The 23,501-nt window shown below is 28.6% G+C and overlaps 1 protein-coding gene across 4 annotated transcripts in view; it reads left to right on the top strand.

Annotated features, from left to right (window-relative positions):
• The window catches only part of LOC129961037 (tyrosine-protein phosphatase 69D-like), a 409,760-nt gene that overhangs the window by 333,779 nt on the left and 52,480 nt on the right, over nt 1-23,501 (top strand). For all 4 annotated transcript variants that reach the window (XM_056074833.1, XM_056074832.1, XM_056074830.1 and 1 more), the window contains exons 4-8: nt 7,149-7,442; nt 9,753-9,988; nt 12,839-12,908; nt 19,883-20,004; nt 23,087-23,312. In XM_056074833.1, the coding sequence (XP_055930808.1) occupies nt 7,149-7,442; nt 9,753-9,988; nt 12,839-12,908; nt 19,883-20,004; nt 23,087-23,312 (948 nt within the window). The remainder of the gene's footprint in view (nt 1-7,148; nt 7,443-9,752; nt 9,989-12,838; nt 12,909-19,882; nt 20,005-23,086; nt 23,313-23,501) is intronic.

The raw sequence follows: 23,501 nt of genomic DNA, 5'->3' as shown, positions 1-23,501 counted from the left end.
TTTTATATAAATTAATATTTTTATATTTATATTTTTTATATAAATTAATATTTTTATATTTATATTTTTTATATAAATTAATATTTTTATATAAAATATCTTCTTTCATCAGTGCTTAAAATCGTCACGAATAAAATGCTCTAGATTTTATATGACTATAAAAATCTATCTATTTTTCTTTGTTTAAGTCCTATCATCCCAAAAAATGCTACTAAATGAAGTTAATACAATTCTGTTTCATTTTTATTCTGAGTTTTAATGAATATTACAAATTTCTGTGTTTTCTAAAAGTATCAAACTGTAACCAGACAAAAAGAAGAATGGTAAATCAAAAATCATTTCAGTAATTCTGCATGATTTGCAATATTCTGTTCAAATTTGGTGTTTTAATTCTCAAGTCATCATTGGATGCGCCAACAAAAAATGCATTCATAAGGGCATGGAATGCATTCATTCGACAGAATTGATGGATCTCATCTTTAAACCAAGACTGTAACTATCACTCTTCTGTAACTCAAGATATTATGGGACATATTTACTACTCTTTGCGACGGCGGTTAAGGTATAATGGTATGCACTGTTGAAAAAGTATAGCCTATTCACTAGAATACATCTATGTAAGCTTTTGTTACGCTCAGTAAATATTTTTGTGGAATGCCATATGGAGAAAATTGGTTAGCTGTTAAGTAAGATTTAAGATAATTGCTCTTCGTCTTCTTGTAGCTATTCTCAGAACTGGTATCAATAATCTGGTGAAAATATTCATAATCTGTCAAGAAAGAATGTTGCATTATTGTTTACTTACAAAAGGTGCTACTGTCGTATCATTATTTTGTAAAAAGGCTGAGCAAGCTTTCACTTCAATGAAATGATGCATTGGTTTTAAATTGCATATTCGCTTACCGGAACAGATAAAATAATAATACAAAGAATGGGCATTGTATTAGAAGGTTTATATGATGTCATTCGGGATATTGTAGGAAAAAAAGAACTGACTCGTTTGATTATTAATTCCTTGTAATGAGATCATTCAGCCGAATTAAAATGAACAAGATACAGAGATCACTTCATTCTTTGTTGTAACAAAAATGACGTTCTGCTATTGTCTTATAGAAGAATAAAGTGAATAAGGCGGCAAGTCAAAGTAGCAAAAAAATAGTCTTAAGAAAATTCTTTGTTACTCAATAAAAAGGTAGAAAAAATATTATCAGCGACAGACAAATGGGCAAAGTTCTTTTAGAAACAAAAAAAAAAAGAATATTATAAAAGAAAACCAAGGTTGATCGATATTTGTTATTCAGCAAAGTAAACAATTTAGAATTGCAGAGAGACCTCGACCGAGGTTTTGATGAATAATTCAAGTGCCATCACATTTTAATCAATTAGATTGAGTTTACAAACCCTGAGAACCTTTCTGTGTGACGTAATCTCCGCACAGCGTTACAAATTTCGATGTTTTTACGTCAACATATTTTGTCATGTTTATATGAAGTTTTTGTGGCTGTTGTTCTTTATTTTTTGTTTGTTTATTTTTTTTGTGGAGTTTCCTCTTTGCGCCTAAGCATTTTTTTTAATCTAGTTTCAAAAAATATATAATAACTATATTATTATATTAAATGTAACAATCAATTTATACTATTCGAGTTTTATTTCCAGAGCATTATAAAATGTGTTTTCTGGGATGGCATGTTAATCACTGATTTTGAACTTGGGAAAAAATAATAAGGTGATATCGAAATAAAAACTAAGTATTGTATTTTATTATTGTTCATAATTTAAAAAAAGTGTATCTATCAATTCAATTACTGTATTATGATTGTAATTATATCAAAATTGCTTTGTAGATTGCTTTTAGTTCAATTATGAATTATTCTAAACAAACTAAATGAAGTAGTTTTTTATTACAATTCCGAATCTTTTAAGACATTTCGCTTTTTGGAATTAATAAAATCCCACTCACCCTTAATAATTTATATAATAACAAAGACTTAAAACGAGGGCGTTGCTATTGTTATTTATAGACAGCCATATTTAATGTTTAATTATATGATAATCCTGACTTCAAAAAGACAATCTAAGGACATAAAGTGGGGAGGAAGGAGAATGGAGACCATCTGTGAAGTATTAAATTTCTCTCTGCTCTGATTTATATATTTTTTTTTATCAGTCAGTCTGAAATTGTTCAAGCTTATTATGAGGGACATTTTTTCTTCATAATCCGATTAATTATTTAATTGGAAATTGCATTTTAAAGATTTTCAACAACAACAGCAGTAAATGGCGTCTATTTTTTAAAAATACTTCAGTAAGCTATAATTCTCTTTCAAATAGATAAATATTTTTCTTTTATTTTGGTAAAGTAGCACTTATTTTCGGCCTTTATTTCAAAAAGCTTATAGAATATTATAAATATTTAAAATCTGTATTTAGCTCAAAGCACATGTTAAAAAGTTATTCAAAACAATGAAAAAGTAATTAGAAAGTATGAAACTCATTAACTTTACCAACACATATCAGGAAGAAAAAAACCATCACTGCTTTGTGTAAGTGTATTTTTGGTATAACTAAATAGATTTAAGATAGTGGGTGTATTTTTCAGAATAAAATAGTTGTCTAATAACATGCTCTTATCAAACTATATTAGAATGTATACTATAAATTATATTATTAAATGTTTACATAGCATTAAATTAAAATTCTGTTAAGATCATGGGTCCCTATTATACTAACATATGGGTGTAAAAATAATAAAGAAATTTTTATAAAAAACCGTTTTATTGAAGGTATTAAGAAGTAGAAAATAGGTTTTTTTTTGGATAAAAATCTGGTGATAAAAAAACAAATTGTGAAGCGCTGATAAAAATATTCCAAAATGAATGAAATTTTATTTACATCCATAATATAATTTAATTTTTAAGGAATGTATAGAGATTTTCTTTCTTGTAATATTCGTTGTGGCCATATCATACTGTTTTCAGTATGATATGCTCTTACTATTTTCGGCCCTAAATTCGCCCCTAAATTTTTGATTAAAAAATATTTTCCACTTTTTAATACAATAACTTTCATTTTTTTGTAATTTTATATTTTTATTCTTTAAAAAATTTCATAAATCATTATATTAAATATTATAGAATTTTATCTATTTTTTCCCCTCAAGTTCACTTCGAGATGATGCTTCTCGTGAGGAATTAAAATAAAATGAAAATCAAATGATTAATATTTTCAGAACTTTATTATCAGTCAAAATGTTGTATTATCACTGGTTGAACAATTGTGCAAAATTTCAGAATTAGCAGCATTTTATAGCATGGAAAGAGATTACAAAATACCATCTTCATAAACTTGAAACAAATCAAATTAAATAAAAGATTGTAAATGGCATAAAAATAAGAAACCTTTCATATCTTTTCAAAATGTAAACAGTATTTCAGATTAGAAACTGTAGTCTTTGTAACTGCAGAGAATACAATTCAAAATTCTTCCTTTTTGCTTAATGAAATTGAAAATTCCTTAAAAAATTGAGTACTTTTTGGTTTTTATGATATTTTTTTTTCTTGTCGTCCTCCTCATTTAATAATTGAATAGTGTTGAGATCTATCGTAAAATATTTTTTTTTTCAAACAGCGAAAAAAAATCAATAGGAAATAATGTATCGCGCATTTGATTGATCGAAAACCTTTGCTATATAAGGAAATATGTGGAATTTTCAAAACAGTTTAGCATAATCATAAAAATAGTTTTTTAAAATAGTTACGTATATTTGCAAAACTTCAATAGGAAATAATGTATCGCATATTTGATTGATTGAAAAGCTTTGCTATATAAGGAAATATGTTTTCAAAGCAGTTAAGCATTATCATAAAAAGAATAAAGATAAGACATTCTGTCATGTATGTGTTCATTTGTAGAAAAAGTTTAATCATGAAGCATATTTTAGTTAAAAATTTATCGCCACCAAATATACGAAAAAGTTTCGTAAAATGTCAAATAGAATTAATGAGCCAATTAGTTCTGTCAATTTTTTTTATTAATTATGGAAAGGTCATAGATAAATGATTGCATTTTAGTAGTTTAACATCCAAACTACTTGACAGAGAAGGAAAATTCAACAGTAGTATTTAAATGAAACAAAAAATGAAAAACTATGAATGACATTTATGTGGAAAAATAATTAAACAATTGTGTTTCTCTATTTCTTTGATTGAAACTTTTTTTCAAAAGTTCTCTTGCTGACAAAAATTAACAGTTAATTAACAGTTGTCGAAAGTCAATTTTATTTCAAAATTTTTCATTGTGACATCAATCGAGTTTTTGACAGAATTTCCAGGTTTAAATAATATGTGTTTCACATATTTGTTTGTATTTAATATCATATAGTTGTAAGATTTCTGCGTTAAAGATTGTAGTACGGTGCAATAAATATTTATGAATTTTTAATTGCTCTGAGTGTTGAGAAACATTTTAACAATTTGACTGTTATGTACGAGTGTGGTTCGTGCATGGAATTTTTGTAATTATAAAATTATAATTCTAAAATTAAATTTCTCTTAGGCGTAAGATAATTGACAGTAATCTATAAAAATCTTAAATATTCTGTGGACATGTAATCAAAAACGTGTTTCCTGGGTAGAAAGTCTTATCTAATTAGAGAAAAGAGGAAATTACGCAAATAAAGAGTTAAGGATATTCACTTTGGTTATTATTAGGATTATTATTAAGGATATAGGCCGGGATAGCCTGGTTGGTAGAGCGTCGAATTCGTGTCCCTTAGGTTGCGAGTTCGAACCGCGCCGGCCGAAGATTCCCCGCATGCTTGGTGGCTGACGCGCGTTAAATCTGTCGTGGTCACAAAGTCCTCCTCCAAAATCGAGAGTAATACCACTGGGGGTACTGGATCAGGAGTGATCTTTCTCTGCTTCAGGTCTAAATTACGATCTGTGGTTGTGTGAATGAAATGCGTGATTGAAGTCCGCCCCGTAAAAAGGGTTGTGACGTGTGTGTAGCTAAGTCGTTCTCTTGGCTACTATAGAAACAAGAGGCGCTCCCCCTGTGGCTTAAATCGGCTGTCTCCGAACAGCGGGCTTGTTCATGGCAAGTGCAATAAGAAGAAACAACAATTATTAAGGATATTAGCTTTAGTTATGTTGTTAGGTTCCTTGTGATTTCATATATTTATATCTATCGCAGGACAATCAAGTTGCCTCTAGCATCATTACTACAGCTTTCATTCTATGCGAATCTGTAACATGGGTTGTTCTATAATATAATATAATTTGTAGTTTCAAATATTTATTTACAGTCCCATAAAAGCTGCAACAAGCTATACTTTGATACATGCTTGATGGGGTTTTGTTTCATTCCATTAAATTTTATAAGAAACTTCTAAAGCTTTAGGATTGAATCAGACTGGAAATCAAGTTTACTTTTAGTAGACTCGCAAGAAATGATTTAAGACTGCAGAATTGTATAGATTTCTCAGAATGGTCTGGTGACAGTATCTTAGCCTCATGGCCGAAAGATCGCAGGTTCGAGATCCGATTCCGCTTAAGATCTGTCATGTATTAGTGCGCATTGTCGGTCGTGAGTTAAACTTACTTCTATTATTGTGATATAGAAGACGAGACAGAGAAGCTGCTGACTCAAGTGTTGTCTTCGTCATCTTACAATGATTCAAATGCAGTTCAAATAGAAATAGCGTCCAAGAATAGATTCAGAAAAGTGCTTTGAACTAACTAAATTAAGGTAATAAAAGGCACCCTCTTGAAAAGGAAATCTAATGCACTTTTTTAGAAACTCCGGAATTTCTGCTGTTTTCACTAAGGAATTAATCTTAAAACTTAAAAAACCATAATCTACTTTGCAGTTTTCTAAACACTAGCCGTATTTAAGAAAAAAGCGAATATTTTAGTATTGGGACGGATCGATCTTCAAACTTGGGTTCTGTATGGGGATTTACAAATATCTTTTCTTAATGTCACCTAGAAACTCCTAGACAAATAATGCGATCCAAATTTTATGATGGTCTACTACGAAAATCTACACAACCCAGTAGGTATATAAGCCCCAGAAATTTTAGTAAAAGTTTTGTGCCTTTAACGAAACTATATTATAACAAAAATCTGTTGGAAAATAGTAAACTTTGAAACTGAATTTTGAATTAACATTTTGGATCTGGATTTATGGAAGAAAAATCTTGATTTCTTTGTTTTTCTCAGTAAATATAGAGTCGTCGTTACATTTCTTTTAATTACAGATAAGCTGTTTGAATGATAAAACTATGTGGATATATATTTTGATATTTCTTAATGATATAAACCGATGTTATCTAGAGCATTTAAAAATGCTCTAATCAAATTGCTCCTTTGCGCGAAATTATTTATCGATGCGAATATTTAATTACATTTTGAAAAGAAAACAGTTCATTATACAATCCAAAATAGTTGACATCCACCGTAGGTTAGTTTTGAAAGTAAAGATTCCAAGGAAATGTCCATAGATATAAAAGATAATAATACAGAAAATTTAATTAGCTTTATTAAAAAAAAGGAAATGTACATTTTTAGATTTTTTTTTGTATCTTTTTATTTAATTCGATTTGTTTCATTTTGTAAAGATGAAATTTTGCAAACAACTTATCACGGATTTCGTTATATTTTACTAATTTTAAAAAATTTGTACATTTGTGTGTTCTCGATGATAAAGCATTATTTAAACATTTTCAGAACTTACTTAACAATTCAATGATTAATTTAATTAAATCTTAAAAATGTACAAGGAGACACCGCTTGACAGCTAAATTGAGGAAAAAAATTAGTTTTAAGATTTCTTAATATTTATCATAATGAATTATAAATAAAAAAGTAGAAAATTTTTAACAAAAAGAAATGCTACTTTTCGGTTGAGTGTGCTCTGAAAAATTGTTTTTTGATTTATTTGTTTTGTATGGTTCTTTTTGAAATAATTTTTTATAGAAATGTATATTTATCTGGATCTCTGTACCGATAGTATCACCTTGCATTGAGATCTTTTGAATTTGAAATGGCTTGCTTTTAATTAATATGCTTATACAACGCCCCTATTTGCGTGCAAGCATGTAATAACTTTTTTGTCACACGAATATCTTCATTTTCTTTTTTCTTTTGCAGAGGCACCTGAAGTAGAGTTCACAAACGAAACAACTGTTGAAGATACCAGCACTGTTACTCTACATTGGCGTGTTAAATACGACGGTAACTTGCCTGTGACGAGATTCCGTTTGTATAGAGATAGTTCAGTTGATGAAACAACTGTTGAAGTTGATTCAGATATCTTGGGAAATACTACAAAGTATACTATCCATGCCTTACTGCCGGGCCTTACTTACAGTTTCAAACTTGCTGCTTTTAACGAAGCTGGAGAAAGTGATTTTGTGTATTTGAATGTGTCAATGCCTGCAGATGGTATGATATTATTTTGTAATTTTTCATTAATTTTTGTAATTGTACTTTCTTCGATTTTTTATAGTATTTTTTAATTAGCTGTTAAACAGAAATCATGTTAGGTTGCTTAGGAACCAATTAGCATTCGAATATAATATCGAAGTATTCTTTTTATTTTTTTAATTTATATGTCTTTTGGCATTGTTTTACAGATTAAACATATTATATTCTTACATTGTTTTGAAGCATATTTTATTTATAGATTAAATAATATATATCACTAAACCAAGAAATTTATCTTCTTTACAAACCTGTTGATAATAGGTTTTTACATTTTTCGTAATAATGCATATCAACATACCTTTTAAATATGGGATCTTTTTGATTTCGCGTTAATTTATTCTTCGAAATTTCTTAATTTATAGCATTCTAGCTTCAGATATTTTCTGATGAAAAAATAAAAAAAAATTAATATCATTTACATTGAAATGATAACTAAAACATGTTAGAATGAGACAGTCGTGGTCTATCCATATATTTTACTTTGAATCGTTGGAATTATCCATCCGTATGAAACTGAAAAACATTTTGATGTTTAACTGTCAAAAATCGGTGACATTTGTGTGCTCTGTTCAGATTGAAAAGTTCATTGAAATTCGAAATATTGTCGTTGAGTTTTCGTTTTTGTTTATATTAATAACACTAACAATGCATCGTCAATATACAAAGTATGAAATACATATATCGATACGCCCCCCCCCCACTTTTTTTTGTTTCAGAGAGAACATCTTAAATCAACCAGAACATACTTACTACTTCGGTTTTCATTTTGATTTTGATTTAGTTACTTTTAGCAGTACACTGATTTTATATACAATCATATTTTCAACGAACGTGACTTATTTTCTCATTACACAAATTTTTTATAGATTTCAAATATGAAAAAAAAAACACAGATTTAAAATTAATTAATTATGTTTTTTTAATTTAAATTTAAAGGTTTAAATTAGAATTTCTTAATAAAATTCCATTAATTTTTATTCAGCTTTGCTGATTTATTAAAGACAATTCTATTTATATCTTTATTATATTTCATATTTCTATTCTCTTTGAAAATTAATTAATGAAAATTGTGACTATTTGCTTTAAAGATTTATGTCGAAATTCATTAATAAACATAATTATTGTCTCCCACTTATAACTGAGTTTTAATATTAATTAGTAGCTCTAATTACTATTAAAAGAAACATTTCCCCTTAAGAATGTAGAATGTTTTTCCGCTCGTTAATGTTTTTTTTTTATTCTAATTTAATGATACCTGTTACCTGAAATAATACTCTAAAATAAGTTGTTTCGGACTCTAAGGAAACTAAAAATAATTCATTTCCTCTTAAAAAGCTACTCGCACTCCTAAAAAGCAATTTAAAAAAGTGCAAAATAATTGAGGGAAAAAGAATACTCAAAATCTTAAACTGTCCTAATTAAAAAGCGCCAATTATATTGCGGTTGTTCATCACAATTTTAATTAGTTTTTGAAGTAATGATTATATGATTGTGATTGCATTTCATCGGTTGTTGTCCTTATGCAATTAGTGCGTTAAATTTTCTTTGTTTACGATAACTGAAGAAAATGAAATTCTATTTTATATGGAACGAACCTAATGTTTTTATTTGATTTAAAAAGTTAATTAAATTATAGCTGATTAAAGTTTTATTTTTAAAAGTTTCATGGGGAATACATTTTCTTGAGGTAAATAAGGATCTTAAATAAAGAATTTATTCTAAATAAATTAAAGATATTATAAAGGTAAAATATAGCACAGCTTCCTTTGAAATTGTTGTTTAGGAAAAGAAAATAGAATCTATGACATTGAATTACATGATCATACTCTGTTCACACTAATCGAGTTCTTTTATTACAATTATGTTACTATTCATTTCTATTTAAAACAAAATTCCTTGTATTTTAATATCCTTGCTTAATTTTTTCGAAAACAAATGACCATTTTCGAAGTCGTTGATTTTTAATTAAATCAAAGTAAAATGTATCACTCTTTATCTAAGCTTCTTAAAAGAATTGACATAAATGCTACAGCTTGAGTAAAAATTTCATCTTCGTTGCTCTTTAATTTTTTTTTTTTAATTAAACAAAGAATTTATGTGCATCTCTTATTTCAGGTTTCATTAACCTTTCTTTTTCATTTTGAAAAACTGATAATTTTGTAAAGAAAAAAAAAGTTTTGTAAAGAAAGTTTTACATGAACTGATACTCTTAATATAAAACTATGATAATTTTGAAAAATAAATAGAGTAATTCTTTTATTGTTTTAGTTCCTCCTAAAGTATCTTGGGTACATGTTCTTGCATCAACCAATGAAACCCTTCTCTTTGGATGGAGAAGACCAAACCATGATAATGGGGCCAATATTACTCATTATACTGTCCAACTCCATCATCAAAATGGCAGTCTTGTTGCTGATAAAACTATGGTCATTAATGCTCCTGGTCGAAATAATCACATGTATATATTTGTTGGCTTAGAACCGGGTGAAACGTATACATTTCAGGTAAACATTATCTATAAAATTATATATTATAGATAATGGTATTAAACATTATAGGTATTAAACATTATCTATAAAATTTCTACTGTTAAATTTGCTTTTGTTAACCAATACCTTATGTGAACGTCCAACGCCCAGTTATTTTGATTTTATAATTTTCAGGTTATAAAAATTCTACTTTAAAATGATCGAAACGAATTTTTTTATTTAATAATATATCTCACATCTTAAAAATATTTTATCCATATATGTTTAATAAATTATATATATAAATGGGAATTTTCTGCCTTTGAATTGAACATGAAAAACGTAAAAATTGGTTCCACCGCTCATAAAAAGAAAGCGATCTGAATTCCTATATTTATTTTTCCAATCACACGGTTCTTTTTCACTTAGATTTATAAAGAATATTCTTCAAATAAAACAACATAAATACTTTATATGTATAAAAGAAATGCTACAAAATGCTTGTATCCAAATGTTTCAACTATAAACCTTCATTAGAATAGTAAAATTAATCTCCACTTCTGGCTTTAATGGGTAGTTACGTAGAATCTATTCAACCATATTCCACAAATGAGTAAGTGGAAAACTGCAATGCCAAAATTAATGTACAAATATTTTGTTCATTTCGAAAAATATATATGGTATACATGTATGAATATCGGTTTTATAATGCTGTTTGAAAAACATAAGTGATTTGGATTAAAAATACTAATTTTTTCAGAAATTTATGCAAGTGCGAACTTTAATATCTGGTCTTGCTAGGAGGAAAATAAAACCTTTCTGACAAACTTGGAGAAGATCGCCCTACGAATATGAAAACTCCTAAGCTACATTATTTAAATAAATTCGCAGACTAGGCGTGTCGTTCAGCAACTGCTTCTCAGCAGGTGGACTGATTCAATTGTAATTTTTTCTGCGTCTTCTCATTCAAAGCTGAGATATGGATAAGTTGTCCTTGAAAAATAGTGTAAAATATGAATTTAAACTTTGACAGTTTCATATAAGGTTCAATATTCTGAAATGATTTTTTTTAAAAATACGCAGTTATTTTCTATAATAAAAGTTAGTCATAACTGGTGGTTGACACTTCTTTAAAAGAGTAATAAACTTTCACTTTGAACTTTTATTTTTTGTATTTTAAAGCTTTTAAGTGAGCTAGCTATATTTCAATTAAGTGAATAAAGAATAAATAAGAGTATTTATTGAAAAAAAAAACAATCTTTTGAATGAATTAAAGTTTAATCAATAAATCACTCATCTAGTGTATATTTTCATTAAAAGTCTTAAAATATTGTAATTTCCTTTATTTGTCAAAATAATGAAAATAAGGAAAAGGTTTTCGGAATAGAAAGACGACTCTTCTTGTCAGGGGATTTTATTATTAGCTTTTGTACAATTTAAGTTTGTGTATTGATAAATAATAGAACTAATCACACGAATAGTTAATTTAGAGTTGTCCTAAGGCTGTTGATATTAGATGTTTTTGTTTTGAGGTTCAATCAAATGATTCTCTTTAAGTTGGTAATGATATCACAAATAATATATACACGACAAATTAAAATGAAGGTGTGTATGCTGGTATCAGATTTAATGAGTATGATGTGCAAGCAATAATGATCTAGTACGTCAAGTATATGACTGGCCATATGAGTATACAACTGGCACAAAGCACTACTGAGCCTTGTTGCTCAAAATTGAATCTTTGGATTCATTACTATCCGACCTCCCAAAGTAGCTTGATGTTACTGGTCTCTTTCATGACGTGAAGATCATAATCCGAATCACCACTAAACTGAAAATTCACAATGCAATTTTATGACTAGTGATCATAAAATCTAGTCGAAACCCCTATTTCATCATATTAGTGTGGTTCAGAATTCTGGAAAAATGATTTTTGACCCTAGCGTAGTCCACTTCTCATCATGGCTTAGAATTACGAAATTAATTCGCTATTGCCACTTGTTATCTGCTCACCGAATTATATATATTTGTCTAGCAAGATTTTTGTCAGTGTTATGAATTTTAACTGAATGTTCATTTCATATTATCTGCTTCATGTGTAGAGTAGATTTCGATGTGTGATCATACTTAAATATTTTGATTCGGTAACTAATTTTTTATCCATATACTGTCAATGAAATTATTTCACTTCAGGGTATTTTATCTAAGACATATTCATCTGATAATTGTGAAATATTCGAAAAAAAAAGAAAAAAAGCCATCTACACTATTTGATAGTTACTGAAAGTTACTACATTATTAATTATGACAAAACACATTGCAAATTTTTCAATATTATTATGATGCAAAATATATCACATATGTATATATGTGGGAAAAGGCAACAACCAGCATTAATATGTGAAATATATTTATTAAGATTAAAGTACAAAGGACAAAACATTACTACATAAAACATAAAAGATACATGAGCGTGAGCTGCACGTCTTGCAGTCTCACTGCCCAACTCTCGTCTGCCAATAATGGCGGGAAAGCATTACGTGATTAATGACGTGACGCAACATGGCCAGCATGGCGCCATACAGGATACGGGATCTGTCAGCGCTTCCCACATATATAAAATGTATATATACACATATACACACAAATATATATTTATTAATAATAATCAGTCCAGAATGATTAAGTTTCAGTGTGTTTGAGTTTGTAAACTACAAATATATTCTAATTACCTAATGCATTTGACACACATATGTATTTTTACTTTTATTTAAACAAATGAAATAAGAACTCTGTGATTTGTTTTAATATCTGAATGCATATTGATCATATTCTTCAAGTTTATATACACATAAATAAATTGCGTTATTTCCTCATTAATTTTAGGTTCAAGCATGTAATGCTTTAGGCTGTGGAAACTGGTCCGAGCCTTTGGAAGGCACGACATCCGATGGCGGTAAGTAATCAAAACAATTTCTCAGAATCACAGCTTGATTTGAGATGAAGTTTTGATGAAAAACTGAGGTGAAAATATTATGAATCATTTTATAAACAAATAAAAAAATCTAGCAGTTTCGTATTTATAATCTAGAACTTTTTTCTTCAAATGATACAAATTACTTTAAATACAAAAGAAAAATGGATTAGGATTAATCCAAAAAATTCGAAGTATCATTCAGAATCAAATATGTTCTTTCTTATCCGTAGTTGGGTTTTCATACGAGATCAGATTTTAAAGTATGATTTCACGAGTTCTTTATTTCCTATAATTAATAACAGGAAATCAGGGAGGGTTTGTTTTTTTTCAGTTAAAAAAGAAGACGAAGCTAAAGAGAATTTCCTCCTTAAAAATTTATATGAGATATTATTAATGAGTATTTTCTGAATTTTTTACTTCATTACGTTGTTATTTAAAAAGAGACCCGGCACATTTTATTGATAATTTTGACATTCTCTGAATAAAATATATGACATTAACTGTCGATATAAATTTTTATATGTGCAATACTTTGTTTATACTGTTGAATTCCATAATGTTGGAGGGGAGATCTAAGACTACAAATTCTCCTTATTCATTCCTGGACAGTATAAGGACAAAAAAAAAAAAAATTGAAACTGAATTTTCTGTTTTGTCTAACAATTCATCCTTTGACTGCTATTTTAGTTTTGTAATAATCCTCATCGGTGAATTTTTGCTCCGATTCTAGCGTATTAATTAGGTCATGCACATGCTGTTTTTAATCGTACAACAGCATACATCCAGTAGTTCTCCAACTGAGCCGTCAAAAGTTCGTACCTATCGCTTTTTGCATATCAGGCGCCGGTTAAAGTAAACATGGGGTTGCATTGGTGTGCGCATGCATTCTATTCAAATGAAGGTCGTTTCCCACCACCCATTAGAAGTTGAAGGTCACGACAGGAGTACTGAAACTGTCGTATATTATTATTTATCAGATATTAAGAAAATATTGATAATTGCACATTTTCATTAATTGTTATTCCGTTTTTAATTATAATGTGTTTTATAACAGTTACGCAATTTTAGTTAATTTAATCGATCTTAATAATAACTATTCAAATATTTGGAATTCACTAATTTTAATTTTACGTCCATAATTCAAATATCTAAATATTTATAAAAGTATATTCGAAAGATTTCAAGTATTCATTTATTTAAAAGCAGTATGTATTTTCCTTTACTTTGAGAAAATTATTTTTATTTTAACTATTCCATGCAACATATGACGTTGACATATGTTGCATGGAATGACAACATATGACTATCCACAGTACTTCACGATTCATAAAATTCAGACAGAAAATCACTTTGCTTTTAAATATTTAAGTATGCTAACGTATAAAATAAAAATAAGACGAGTGCCATTTATTACTGAACATTGATATTAATGCAATCTGTCACTTTTTTTATTCGAAATCAGTCATTTATTTTGTCTTCTCTTCGTCGTCTTCTCTGGAAGAATCGCAATATTTTTATACACTATTTTGTTTCTTTTTTCCTTCATTATTTAGAATTTGATAAAAACTGTGATTTTGAGTAAGAAAGGCAAGTTCGGATATTTGTTCTATAAAGAACGTTGGATTGAATGCTGATTACAAATTCGAACAATTAATTCGAAACCAATAGCTAAATAAAAAGTTTTCATTGAGAAACTTTTACTTTGAGTACAAAAATTGTACAATACAACTTTTAAAATAAAAAGTATGTTTTATATCTAATATATTCAAATTTCTAAAAATGAGAAATGTTGCGAGCTTTTTTGAGTGAATACATTAGGCAGAAATAACATTTTCAAGTAAATTAAGAGACTTAAAAACTATTCACGTGGCCAACACTGAGGACACAAGATGCAAAATTATTTACCTAACAAAAACAATAAAACAATATAAACAAAAACAATATAATTTTTCATAATTTTCAGTTTTGATTCTTAATTATAGATTTATATATTGAGCTGGCCCATTGCTATTGATAATCATTAGCATTTAATAAAATTTGAAAATAAAAAATAATCATTTTTCATTCTTTCTAATGATTACAATTATACCTTCGTAAAAACAATTTAGGCGGAAATTAATTTGGATTTTTGAGAACTATATTGTACTGTTAAAAACAGCGAAAAGAATCATAATTCTGAAGTTTCGGTCGTTTATCTAGTACGCTTTCATAGCATTAACATACAAGCAGGACACTTATCTATTTAAAGGATAAATGATTAAAAATAACATATATACGCACTCCTGCTTCCCCATAAATCGGAGTAAAATATCGCAATGCACAAAACCCGGTTAAATGTTTAGTCAAGGAAGAAATTTCATATATGTACGAGACTTACTGAAATGTTTAGTGCACATTTTGGAGGGAAATTCTCATCACAGGTACATTCCATTGAGAAGAAAAAAAGAAAGGAACATGGAACACGTGTGCTGGCTATCATAAATAGTTTGAAATCTGGAATATAAGGTGCCAAATGGCTGACATGAGTCAAAACAAGATGATGCGTTGAACTAAAGAAGAAATTTTTTTCTATTATTATTTCCAGATGGAGGTAATATAAAGAAATTATACAATAAATTTGATGTTTTCGCATCTTCTGTAAACAAAGGATATTTTATGGCACAGGTTTCAAGTTATTTATAAATATGAAATATTAATTATAGACTTATGCACTTGTTTATCCTATTGCACATCAGGTATCAGAATGAGAAGTTTTCTTATTAATAAGCAGGTTCTCGCTTCCCCAATGGGTAGAGTAATGGCGTGGGATGAACTGTCTCCACACTGATGTCGGATTACACCTCTTTGTGGGTAGTTGGCGTATGATTTGCACCATAATGAAAAGTAATTTACGTTCATCTCAAAGCCCGACTATGCTGTCGCAGCAATCTGATCTCTAAATTACCCCGCATGCTTTGACATGGTTGGAGTTGCTCGTTTTGTGTTTATGTACTTGTTTCTTAATAAAAACTCTTTAATTACTGCTTTCATCTCTTACTCAGATGCGAAATCAAATTCTTCTTTTGTATAAGTACATCTAGTTATTCTAAACATCATGATATATATATAAAATGCATTTTGCGAAATAAAATCAACAAATGTGTGTATTTGCATGAGTGCATGCTCAAACCTCAAACTTTGATGAGTTCATCTGAATCATAAATTCTTTTGCTTTTGCTCAAAAGAATAAATTCAAAAGTAAGCTTAAGAAAGGCTTCTCCAAGTGGAAATACTAGTATATATATATATATTTCAATATAGTTCTCAATGACTTACGGGTTGGAATGATTTTTTATATGAATGTTGGCCTTTGACAATATTGGCAATTATTTTCTTGCAGTTGTACTCAAACAAACTTGCAGTTGTGCTCAATTCTGGCTGCAAATGTGTTTGGATTTTATTTCAAGAATTAGTACAAAGTGAAAGAATTAACTGAATGACTGTAGAGGATTAAAACACTGCTAGTAGATCTAAAAAAAAAAAAAAAACTCGGTTTTAAATCTCTCTCTACTTTCCAGAAGACAAGTAAGTGAAATATGCGCGTTGAAAGATAATTCTTGTGCTGTTTTAAGGTTGTTTTTGTAAAGGGTTTAATCTTGAAGATTTTTTTATACATACGGGGACCAGTTCCTTTTGAAAAGTTTAACTAAAAAGTGTCTCTTCCGATTTTTTTTAAAGTTTTTTTTTGAATCCGCTGTCTTTTATAATTAAAAGAAATTGTACTTTTTCACTTTCCTATTAATATTTGAACTCTTAGATTTATATAACATATAATTATTAGGTCAAAATAAGAGTAAGAATATCATAAAAACATATTCACGAACAAGTATACTCACATAAATTAAATTTAAGCCTTTATTATTAAAAAAAATGATATCACAGTTGCTTTTGAGTTTGACCTAATAATAGGCATATAAAATTTCTTAGCATATACTATATCTCATCTCAGTCAAATGTGAAATGACAACATTCTAGTAACTAACTGCTTTTAATGTTTTGCATGTTTATGAGCTGAAATGGCATGTTATATATTGGGTACATACATATGACTTCTCCCTTTTTAAGTTAAAAAAAAGGCTTGTTTATCGTAAAAATTAACGGTCGATTTATTCAAAATATTTACCCTCTGAAACCACAACATTTTCCCATCTTTTGGGCAATAAACGAATTCCTTAAAGAAAAAAGTTTGGCTGTTTAGAAGCAGTTGAGTTATCATGCCAATTTTTTATATCTTTGTGGGAACAGAAATTTTCTTTGAATAGGGCAATCTGCATGGAAAGAAACAAATAATAGTCTGATGGAGTAACATCTGGTGAATATATTCTTGTATATAACTGGTGAGGCGATATATTCCAACAAAGTAACTCTAAAGTTTCTTTCACTGGTCTGGCAACATATCAATGTGCATTGGCATATTGGAAAACAATCTTGTCGTATTTTTTGCCATATTCTGTACGTTTCTCCTTCTTCAAATTGATTAAGTATTATTTGTACCGTTCATTATCGATGGTTTAATTGAGTTGCAACAGTTCATAATAAACTCTTGCTCTTTTTCATGCCCTTCGTCATATGCATTGAAAGTATCATTTTTTAATTTCCAAAACCACTTTTTGCAAGTTATATTCATTAGAGCATATTCTTCTTAGATATGCTCTAATGAATATAACAAAAGCAACCGATGTATCCTTGAAACAGTTTTCTTTGCAGCGAAATATTGTAACATTATTTCCCGCAAATGCTGTTTGTTTAGCACAAATCGTGACATTATTCTATCTAAAAAAAAGATTTAAAAAAAAAATATTATCTAGTGACCCACCCTGATTTTTGAAGATTTTTGTCAAACCTTTCGAATACTTCCCCGCTTCAATTCCAGGTAAACAGTACTACTAGCGCCATCTATTAAAAATGAACGGAATCGTATTGATACACCGTGGAGCGGAATCGTTTTAATACGCTGTGTCTTAAATGTCACAAATCTAAAAATATTCATCAGCATCGTAATTATTAACTATAGCATCATTATTTCAACGTTTTTGTCACTTTCATTACTAGATGAGATATTTTATATATCGGGTGGAAATAAAACTATATATTTCTAATAATTTACGGCACTGTCAAAAATAAGTTTCGAATCATCTGTATTTAAATGCCATTTTGTTATTGGTTTTATAAACCATTTAATCCTTTGACTACTAACGGGACATATACATCCCACTAATCTTTTAAAATTAGTTTAAATAATTCTGAGTAAAAAGAGTTTTTTTTGGGGGGGGTGACGATGTTTGATTTGATCATCATGTCCTAGTCGCAGAGCCTTATAAATATTTGAAAAAAATCGAACATATTTTCTATTACAGGAGCTATTATCTTTCATCTATATATTTTCTACGTAATTGTAGAGAAAACGATTTAAAAAAATTCTTAGTCAAAGGGTTAAATCGATCTTTTAATAAAAGATAAACATATATTCTTGTCTTAATATTTTCATAAGGTTTATAGCTATGCAACTGGCAATATAAAATTAAATAAAGATCATTTTATTTCTTATTAATTACTCTTTAAATGAAATTTAAACTAAAAGTGCTAATTTATTAGTAGCCTTAGCTGTAATCTGTTTAAGGCTTCTAACTCATTTTGATATGCTCGATTATATTTCTTTCACATACTGAATATTTAAAATTACTTTTCGTATTGATATTTTCTATGAATTTGAAGATTCTGTTTCTCTGGTAGTGCTGAAGCTTTGCAACGCTGATATTACTTAAACGATTTTTAACATTGATTTTTATTTCCAACACATCATTAATAATAAAACCCTAATGCTTTGCATAGCAAGAAAGAATGAGTTTGAACTACATCTTAAACAACTCAAAATGTTGCTTGAAAATGGGCTATAAATACTTCTTGAATTCGAAACGCTAAAACACAAGGGTTTCATGTCCTTTCTAGAATATAACATTTTCGTTGCATGCGAACTTCAGTGGTAAACTACCTTTTTTTTTTTTTTTCAAATTGAACTTTAACATTTTATATTTTTGTGATGTTGAAAAATGTGGTATCAGAGGTGATCAATGAAAGGGCAGTTTATACTTTTGGGGCAAAGAAGTTTGATTAAAAGTTTGTAATAATTTCATCCATTATATCCATAAATGCTTCTTGCAAGACGAAAGATCATTCTGTTTAGGAATGATGGCGTAATTTTCTGGATGTCTTAAATTTTGCCATATGCTTGCCTTGAATGATTTTTGTTATTTATTTAAAATTATTCATAGGAGATAAAATACACAATACTGTGTTTATTTGTGCCTTGATGTCAGTGCAAAAAAAGCTTAAGTTGGATTTACTGTACACATATTATTCAGTAAACAGTGCCTTAATGATAATAATTATATATATAATATAAAATATTAAAATATGTAAACACAGAAGGATATTTCATTAATATACAATAAGACTGTTGCATCAATGATTCAGGATTTATTTCATCATTTGTTGTATCTTTTATGTTTTTCATATCTTTTCCAGGTCAGCTCCAGTTATGTGCAGGGCGCAAAGTGCGTAGGGGCATATATATGCATGCGTATCAATATATAATATATATCGTGGGGAGGGGAGGCACCGAATACAGTGGGACTGACTTTTTATTTTTATTATTTTATGATTTTAATTTACTGTTATATATATATATATATATATATATATATATATATATATATATATATATATATATATATATATATATAATCTAATTGCGATTTAAAAAATTTAAAATTGAAGATTTAAAAAATCGTAAAAGTTTACGGGAGAGTGAATCTAATTAAGAAATACTTAGACAAAATACGAATGCTTAAAAAAATTTTAAGAGACATGAAATTTTTTTTCCTTTTCTGTTATGTATTTTTCTTTTTCTGCAGTTCCTGATCCTCCAAGGAATGTCTTGCTAACTTGCGACCATGATTATGACCGCGATGCTGACTCAATTACTGTGACTTGGGATCCACCCATTAATGCTAGAGGCACTGTTTTGAGTTATAATGTAAGTGTAAACAAAAAAAAAATCCATTGTGTAATCTGAAGTAAGTAAATAAATATAAAAATCAGAATTAAATGTGTTTGTACTCCTGTTGCAAAGTAGCTTTTGTATAAATATAATATACCACTAATATTCATTAAAAAGGAGATATTTGATTGCACGCAAAAAAGCAGAGTGTACGTATGGTGTGCATTCCACCGGAAGTAATTCTAATTATATTCAATTTCTTTAATACCATTTATTTCTTTACATAATTCATTTACAGAAATGCTGTAATTATATTTATAGAAATGCTATAATTGCATTTTATAAATAATCCCTTCTAATTAAAACGACCTCTCAACTTCGAATGTATTCTAAATCTTGTATTCAAAATTAAAGGATGATAATTCGAGTCTCGATTTTCTCATTACAAACTATGAAAGCGAAAGCCGATATGTTATTGGAGCAGGGAGACTGCATATTGTCATTTTCTGATCTTTTTCTTATTAATTTATTAGAATTCAAAGCACGAAGTTCGCTTCCAGGTCACTTCTCAGGCTTAAACAAATCTGAAGTTAATCTAGTTAAGTAATCCATCAGCCTTAGTAATAATAAACTTTATTCGTTTTTCACTAAGTTTTTGTAAGTTATCTTGTTGGCTATAAATTTTAAAGCAATAGAGATTGCAGTTTTTGAAATTTGAGGATAAAGACTTTCATTATGCTTGGAATTCGAAGATCATTTCTTTTAAACTTTTGTTCCAATTTTCTTTCTTTGTATTTGCTTTTATAAAAGATAGAAATCATTAGTTTGAATTAATCTTTATTTCCTAGTGGAAAAATTGTAATACATTTTTCAATCATTAATGTTCCTTAGGTGATCAAGTTTTAGTAGCGTCGTTACTTTCTGGTATTCAAATAATGCGAATAAGCTTTCCTCGCAGTTATTAATCTATTTAATGTATCAGTACGCCACCATTTGTATAATATTGCTTTTTAGCTGAGTTATTTATCTGAAAAATTAGTTTAATCTGATGACGAAAGTTTAACCTCTGTATTTTCATGATAATTTAAATGAAATTATTATGTAGTTATTTTTTTCTTTTGGCCTTGAAATATTTCTAATGGTAAGTGTTAGATAACATTATAATTTTTGATGAGTTTGATTAATAACTTATCAATAAAACTCTGCTTTGAAATTTTTAATGCCTTCATTTCTCACAACTATTTTAGGCTTCTTCCATAATAATCGTTTGTTTTCATGCATTAAGTTAGAATTTAAAGCAAAATCTTTGAAAAAAAAGGTTTTGAATGATTTTATAAGTTGTGAAATGTTTTGAAATTAACTAAGAGTTTTAAAACCTTCCTTCAATATTTTCATTCTGTCAGAAAGAAAATTCAATAACAAAGCGAATTCTATGCATCCAATAATGATGATAGTTTATAATTAAATACGTTTTAGAAGATTTGATTGATATTACTATCAGGATGTCCACTGAAATCTTTCATCATTAGCTTAGATATTAAATAGTGACAAATATAAGTAAAAATCGTAATATATAAATATGGAATTAAGAATTAATGGCTAAGTTTTACTCTGTGAAATTATTATTAGAGCTTCTTCTGACAAAGCTATAAGTTAACCTGTCAGTCTACAATAACGTATCAAACTGGGCACAGGAAAATTGTCAACGTTTTTTAGATGCAATGATTTAGTACGAAAGGATACATTGTACATATGTGTAAACCCTTTCTATGAATATGTCGAATTGAATCTGGACATATGAATACGGAAAAAAATAAGGCTTATTATGCTCTTTTGTTTGTGCGCGATTTTTCATCGTTTTTACTCCACGAAACGAGTTAAAAAAGAGCAATTAGTTTTCACCGGACATATTACGGTCGGGTTCATTCTGGTCTTTTTTCAACTACACCCGGGCTCTAGATTGAATTGCACTTTTACAATTTTCTGATGCCTCAAACGTTAATTAATTATACTTCTAAGATCCCGTAATGTTGTCTACAAGTCATCATATACTTTTCCTTAAATTAACCAACCCCATAGGAAGAAATCTAACAGGAATGATCTCCAGTTAGCGTTGAAACAACTCTAATATACCGTCATTTTTGATAATGTATTGCTGGAAAATCTGCGACCAGCAACCCACTTAAGAATTTGGGAGCTTTTCCAACACTGCTGAGTAATTTAACGTTTCAGAAATAAAAATTAAATAGTCTAAATTAAATAAAAAATGAAATAAATCTAATGTACCGTTCTTTCTGTGTTGTGCTAATTATCACGCTATAGATAAAATCGCATTTGCAAATTTCAGGATAAGTATTATATCAGATATCGTAGTACCTACCAATTATCTTCCCATTGGACTTTCTTCTTATGGTATTACTTCTTAATGCAAGTATACGAGATCTCTGACAATGTTGCAAGGCTTATGTACTTGTATGCCTATTCTCTAACACGCGGGAAAATGCACAGCCATGACTCTACGTAAAATCAAAATGTGTATTTTTTTCATGAAGAGCAGATTGAGCACTGACTGTAAACGTGCTTAAGGTATGTGATGCATGTTTCGAAATATTGCATTGCTCAAAAGCGTGAGTTAACAAACAAGCATTACACGAGTTCCATTATTCATTTGGGCAAAGTGTCTTTCCATTCTTAATCGATATGCTCTACAACTCTGTAACTGACCATTTTTTCCCTCATTTGGTACAGGCTTCTAGATTGGTATACTAACTCTTGATTCTGCTTTTATGAGGTAAAATGAGTAATCTCCACAAATTGTGCATAGCCATTTGATTATATTTAGACATTATTTTTAATTAATGTAACTATCGGCATTAAAAGTTAGGCAGTAAATAAGGGAATTTAGTTGATACTTTATAGATATCATCATCTCTTATCTTGCTTTTTTTATTGAGATGTGATGGCATGCCTTTAAATATCTTCAATATACGTTATCAAATTTTTAGAAAAAGATGTTTATAACTCAATTACGTTATGAGGTGCCGATAATATATGTGTAATTTCGATGTCTATAAATGCATATAGAACTGGTTGTTTATTATTATTATTTTTATTTTAGGTAACAGTACTCACCAAGGCACAATATCGAAATGACAATGGTCAAACAGTTGAAGAAAAAACTTCAAAAATTGAAATTATTGACGTTAAAGCCCATAAACTAGAATATAGGACTGATGTCATGCCTAATACTGAATTCAATGTAACAATGTGTACCATTAACCGCAGTGGATGTGGTCCTATGACAAATATTACTGTAAATACCAGATGCCGCTCACCCTCAAATGGTAAGCTTCTTTCAATAATATATTAGTTAAATGTATGTATATTATTTAAATTCTAAAATTTTTATAGTATGAAACACTTTTTGTAATACTGTTTTCAGATTTTACTTGGGTTTTTTTAATGCATTAATGGACAAAATTCTTACTGAACTAAATTGGATAAGAATAAGTAGTTTTCGAATACCCTACTTA

Source organism: Argiope bruennichi, chromosome X2 (genome assembly GCF_947563725.1).
Source record: "Argiope bruennichi chromosome X2, qqArgBrue1.1, whole genome shotgun sequence".
Classification (NCBI taxonomy): domain Eukaryota; kingdom Metazoa; phylum Arthropoda; class Arachnida; order Araneae; family Araneidae; genus Argiope; species Argiope bruennichi.
Note: the sequence above shows the minus strand (reverse complement) of the source record. Positions and strands in the feature narration are given on the sequence as shown.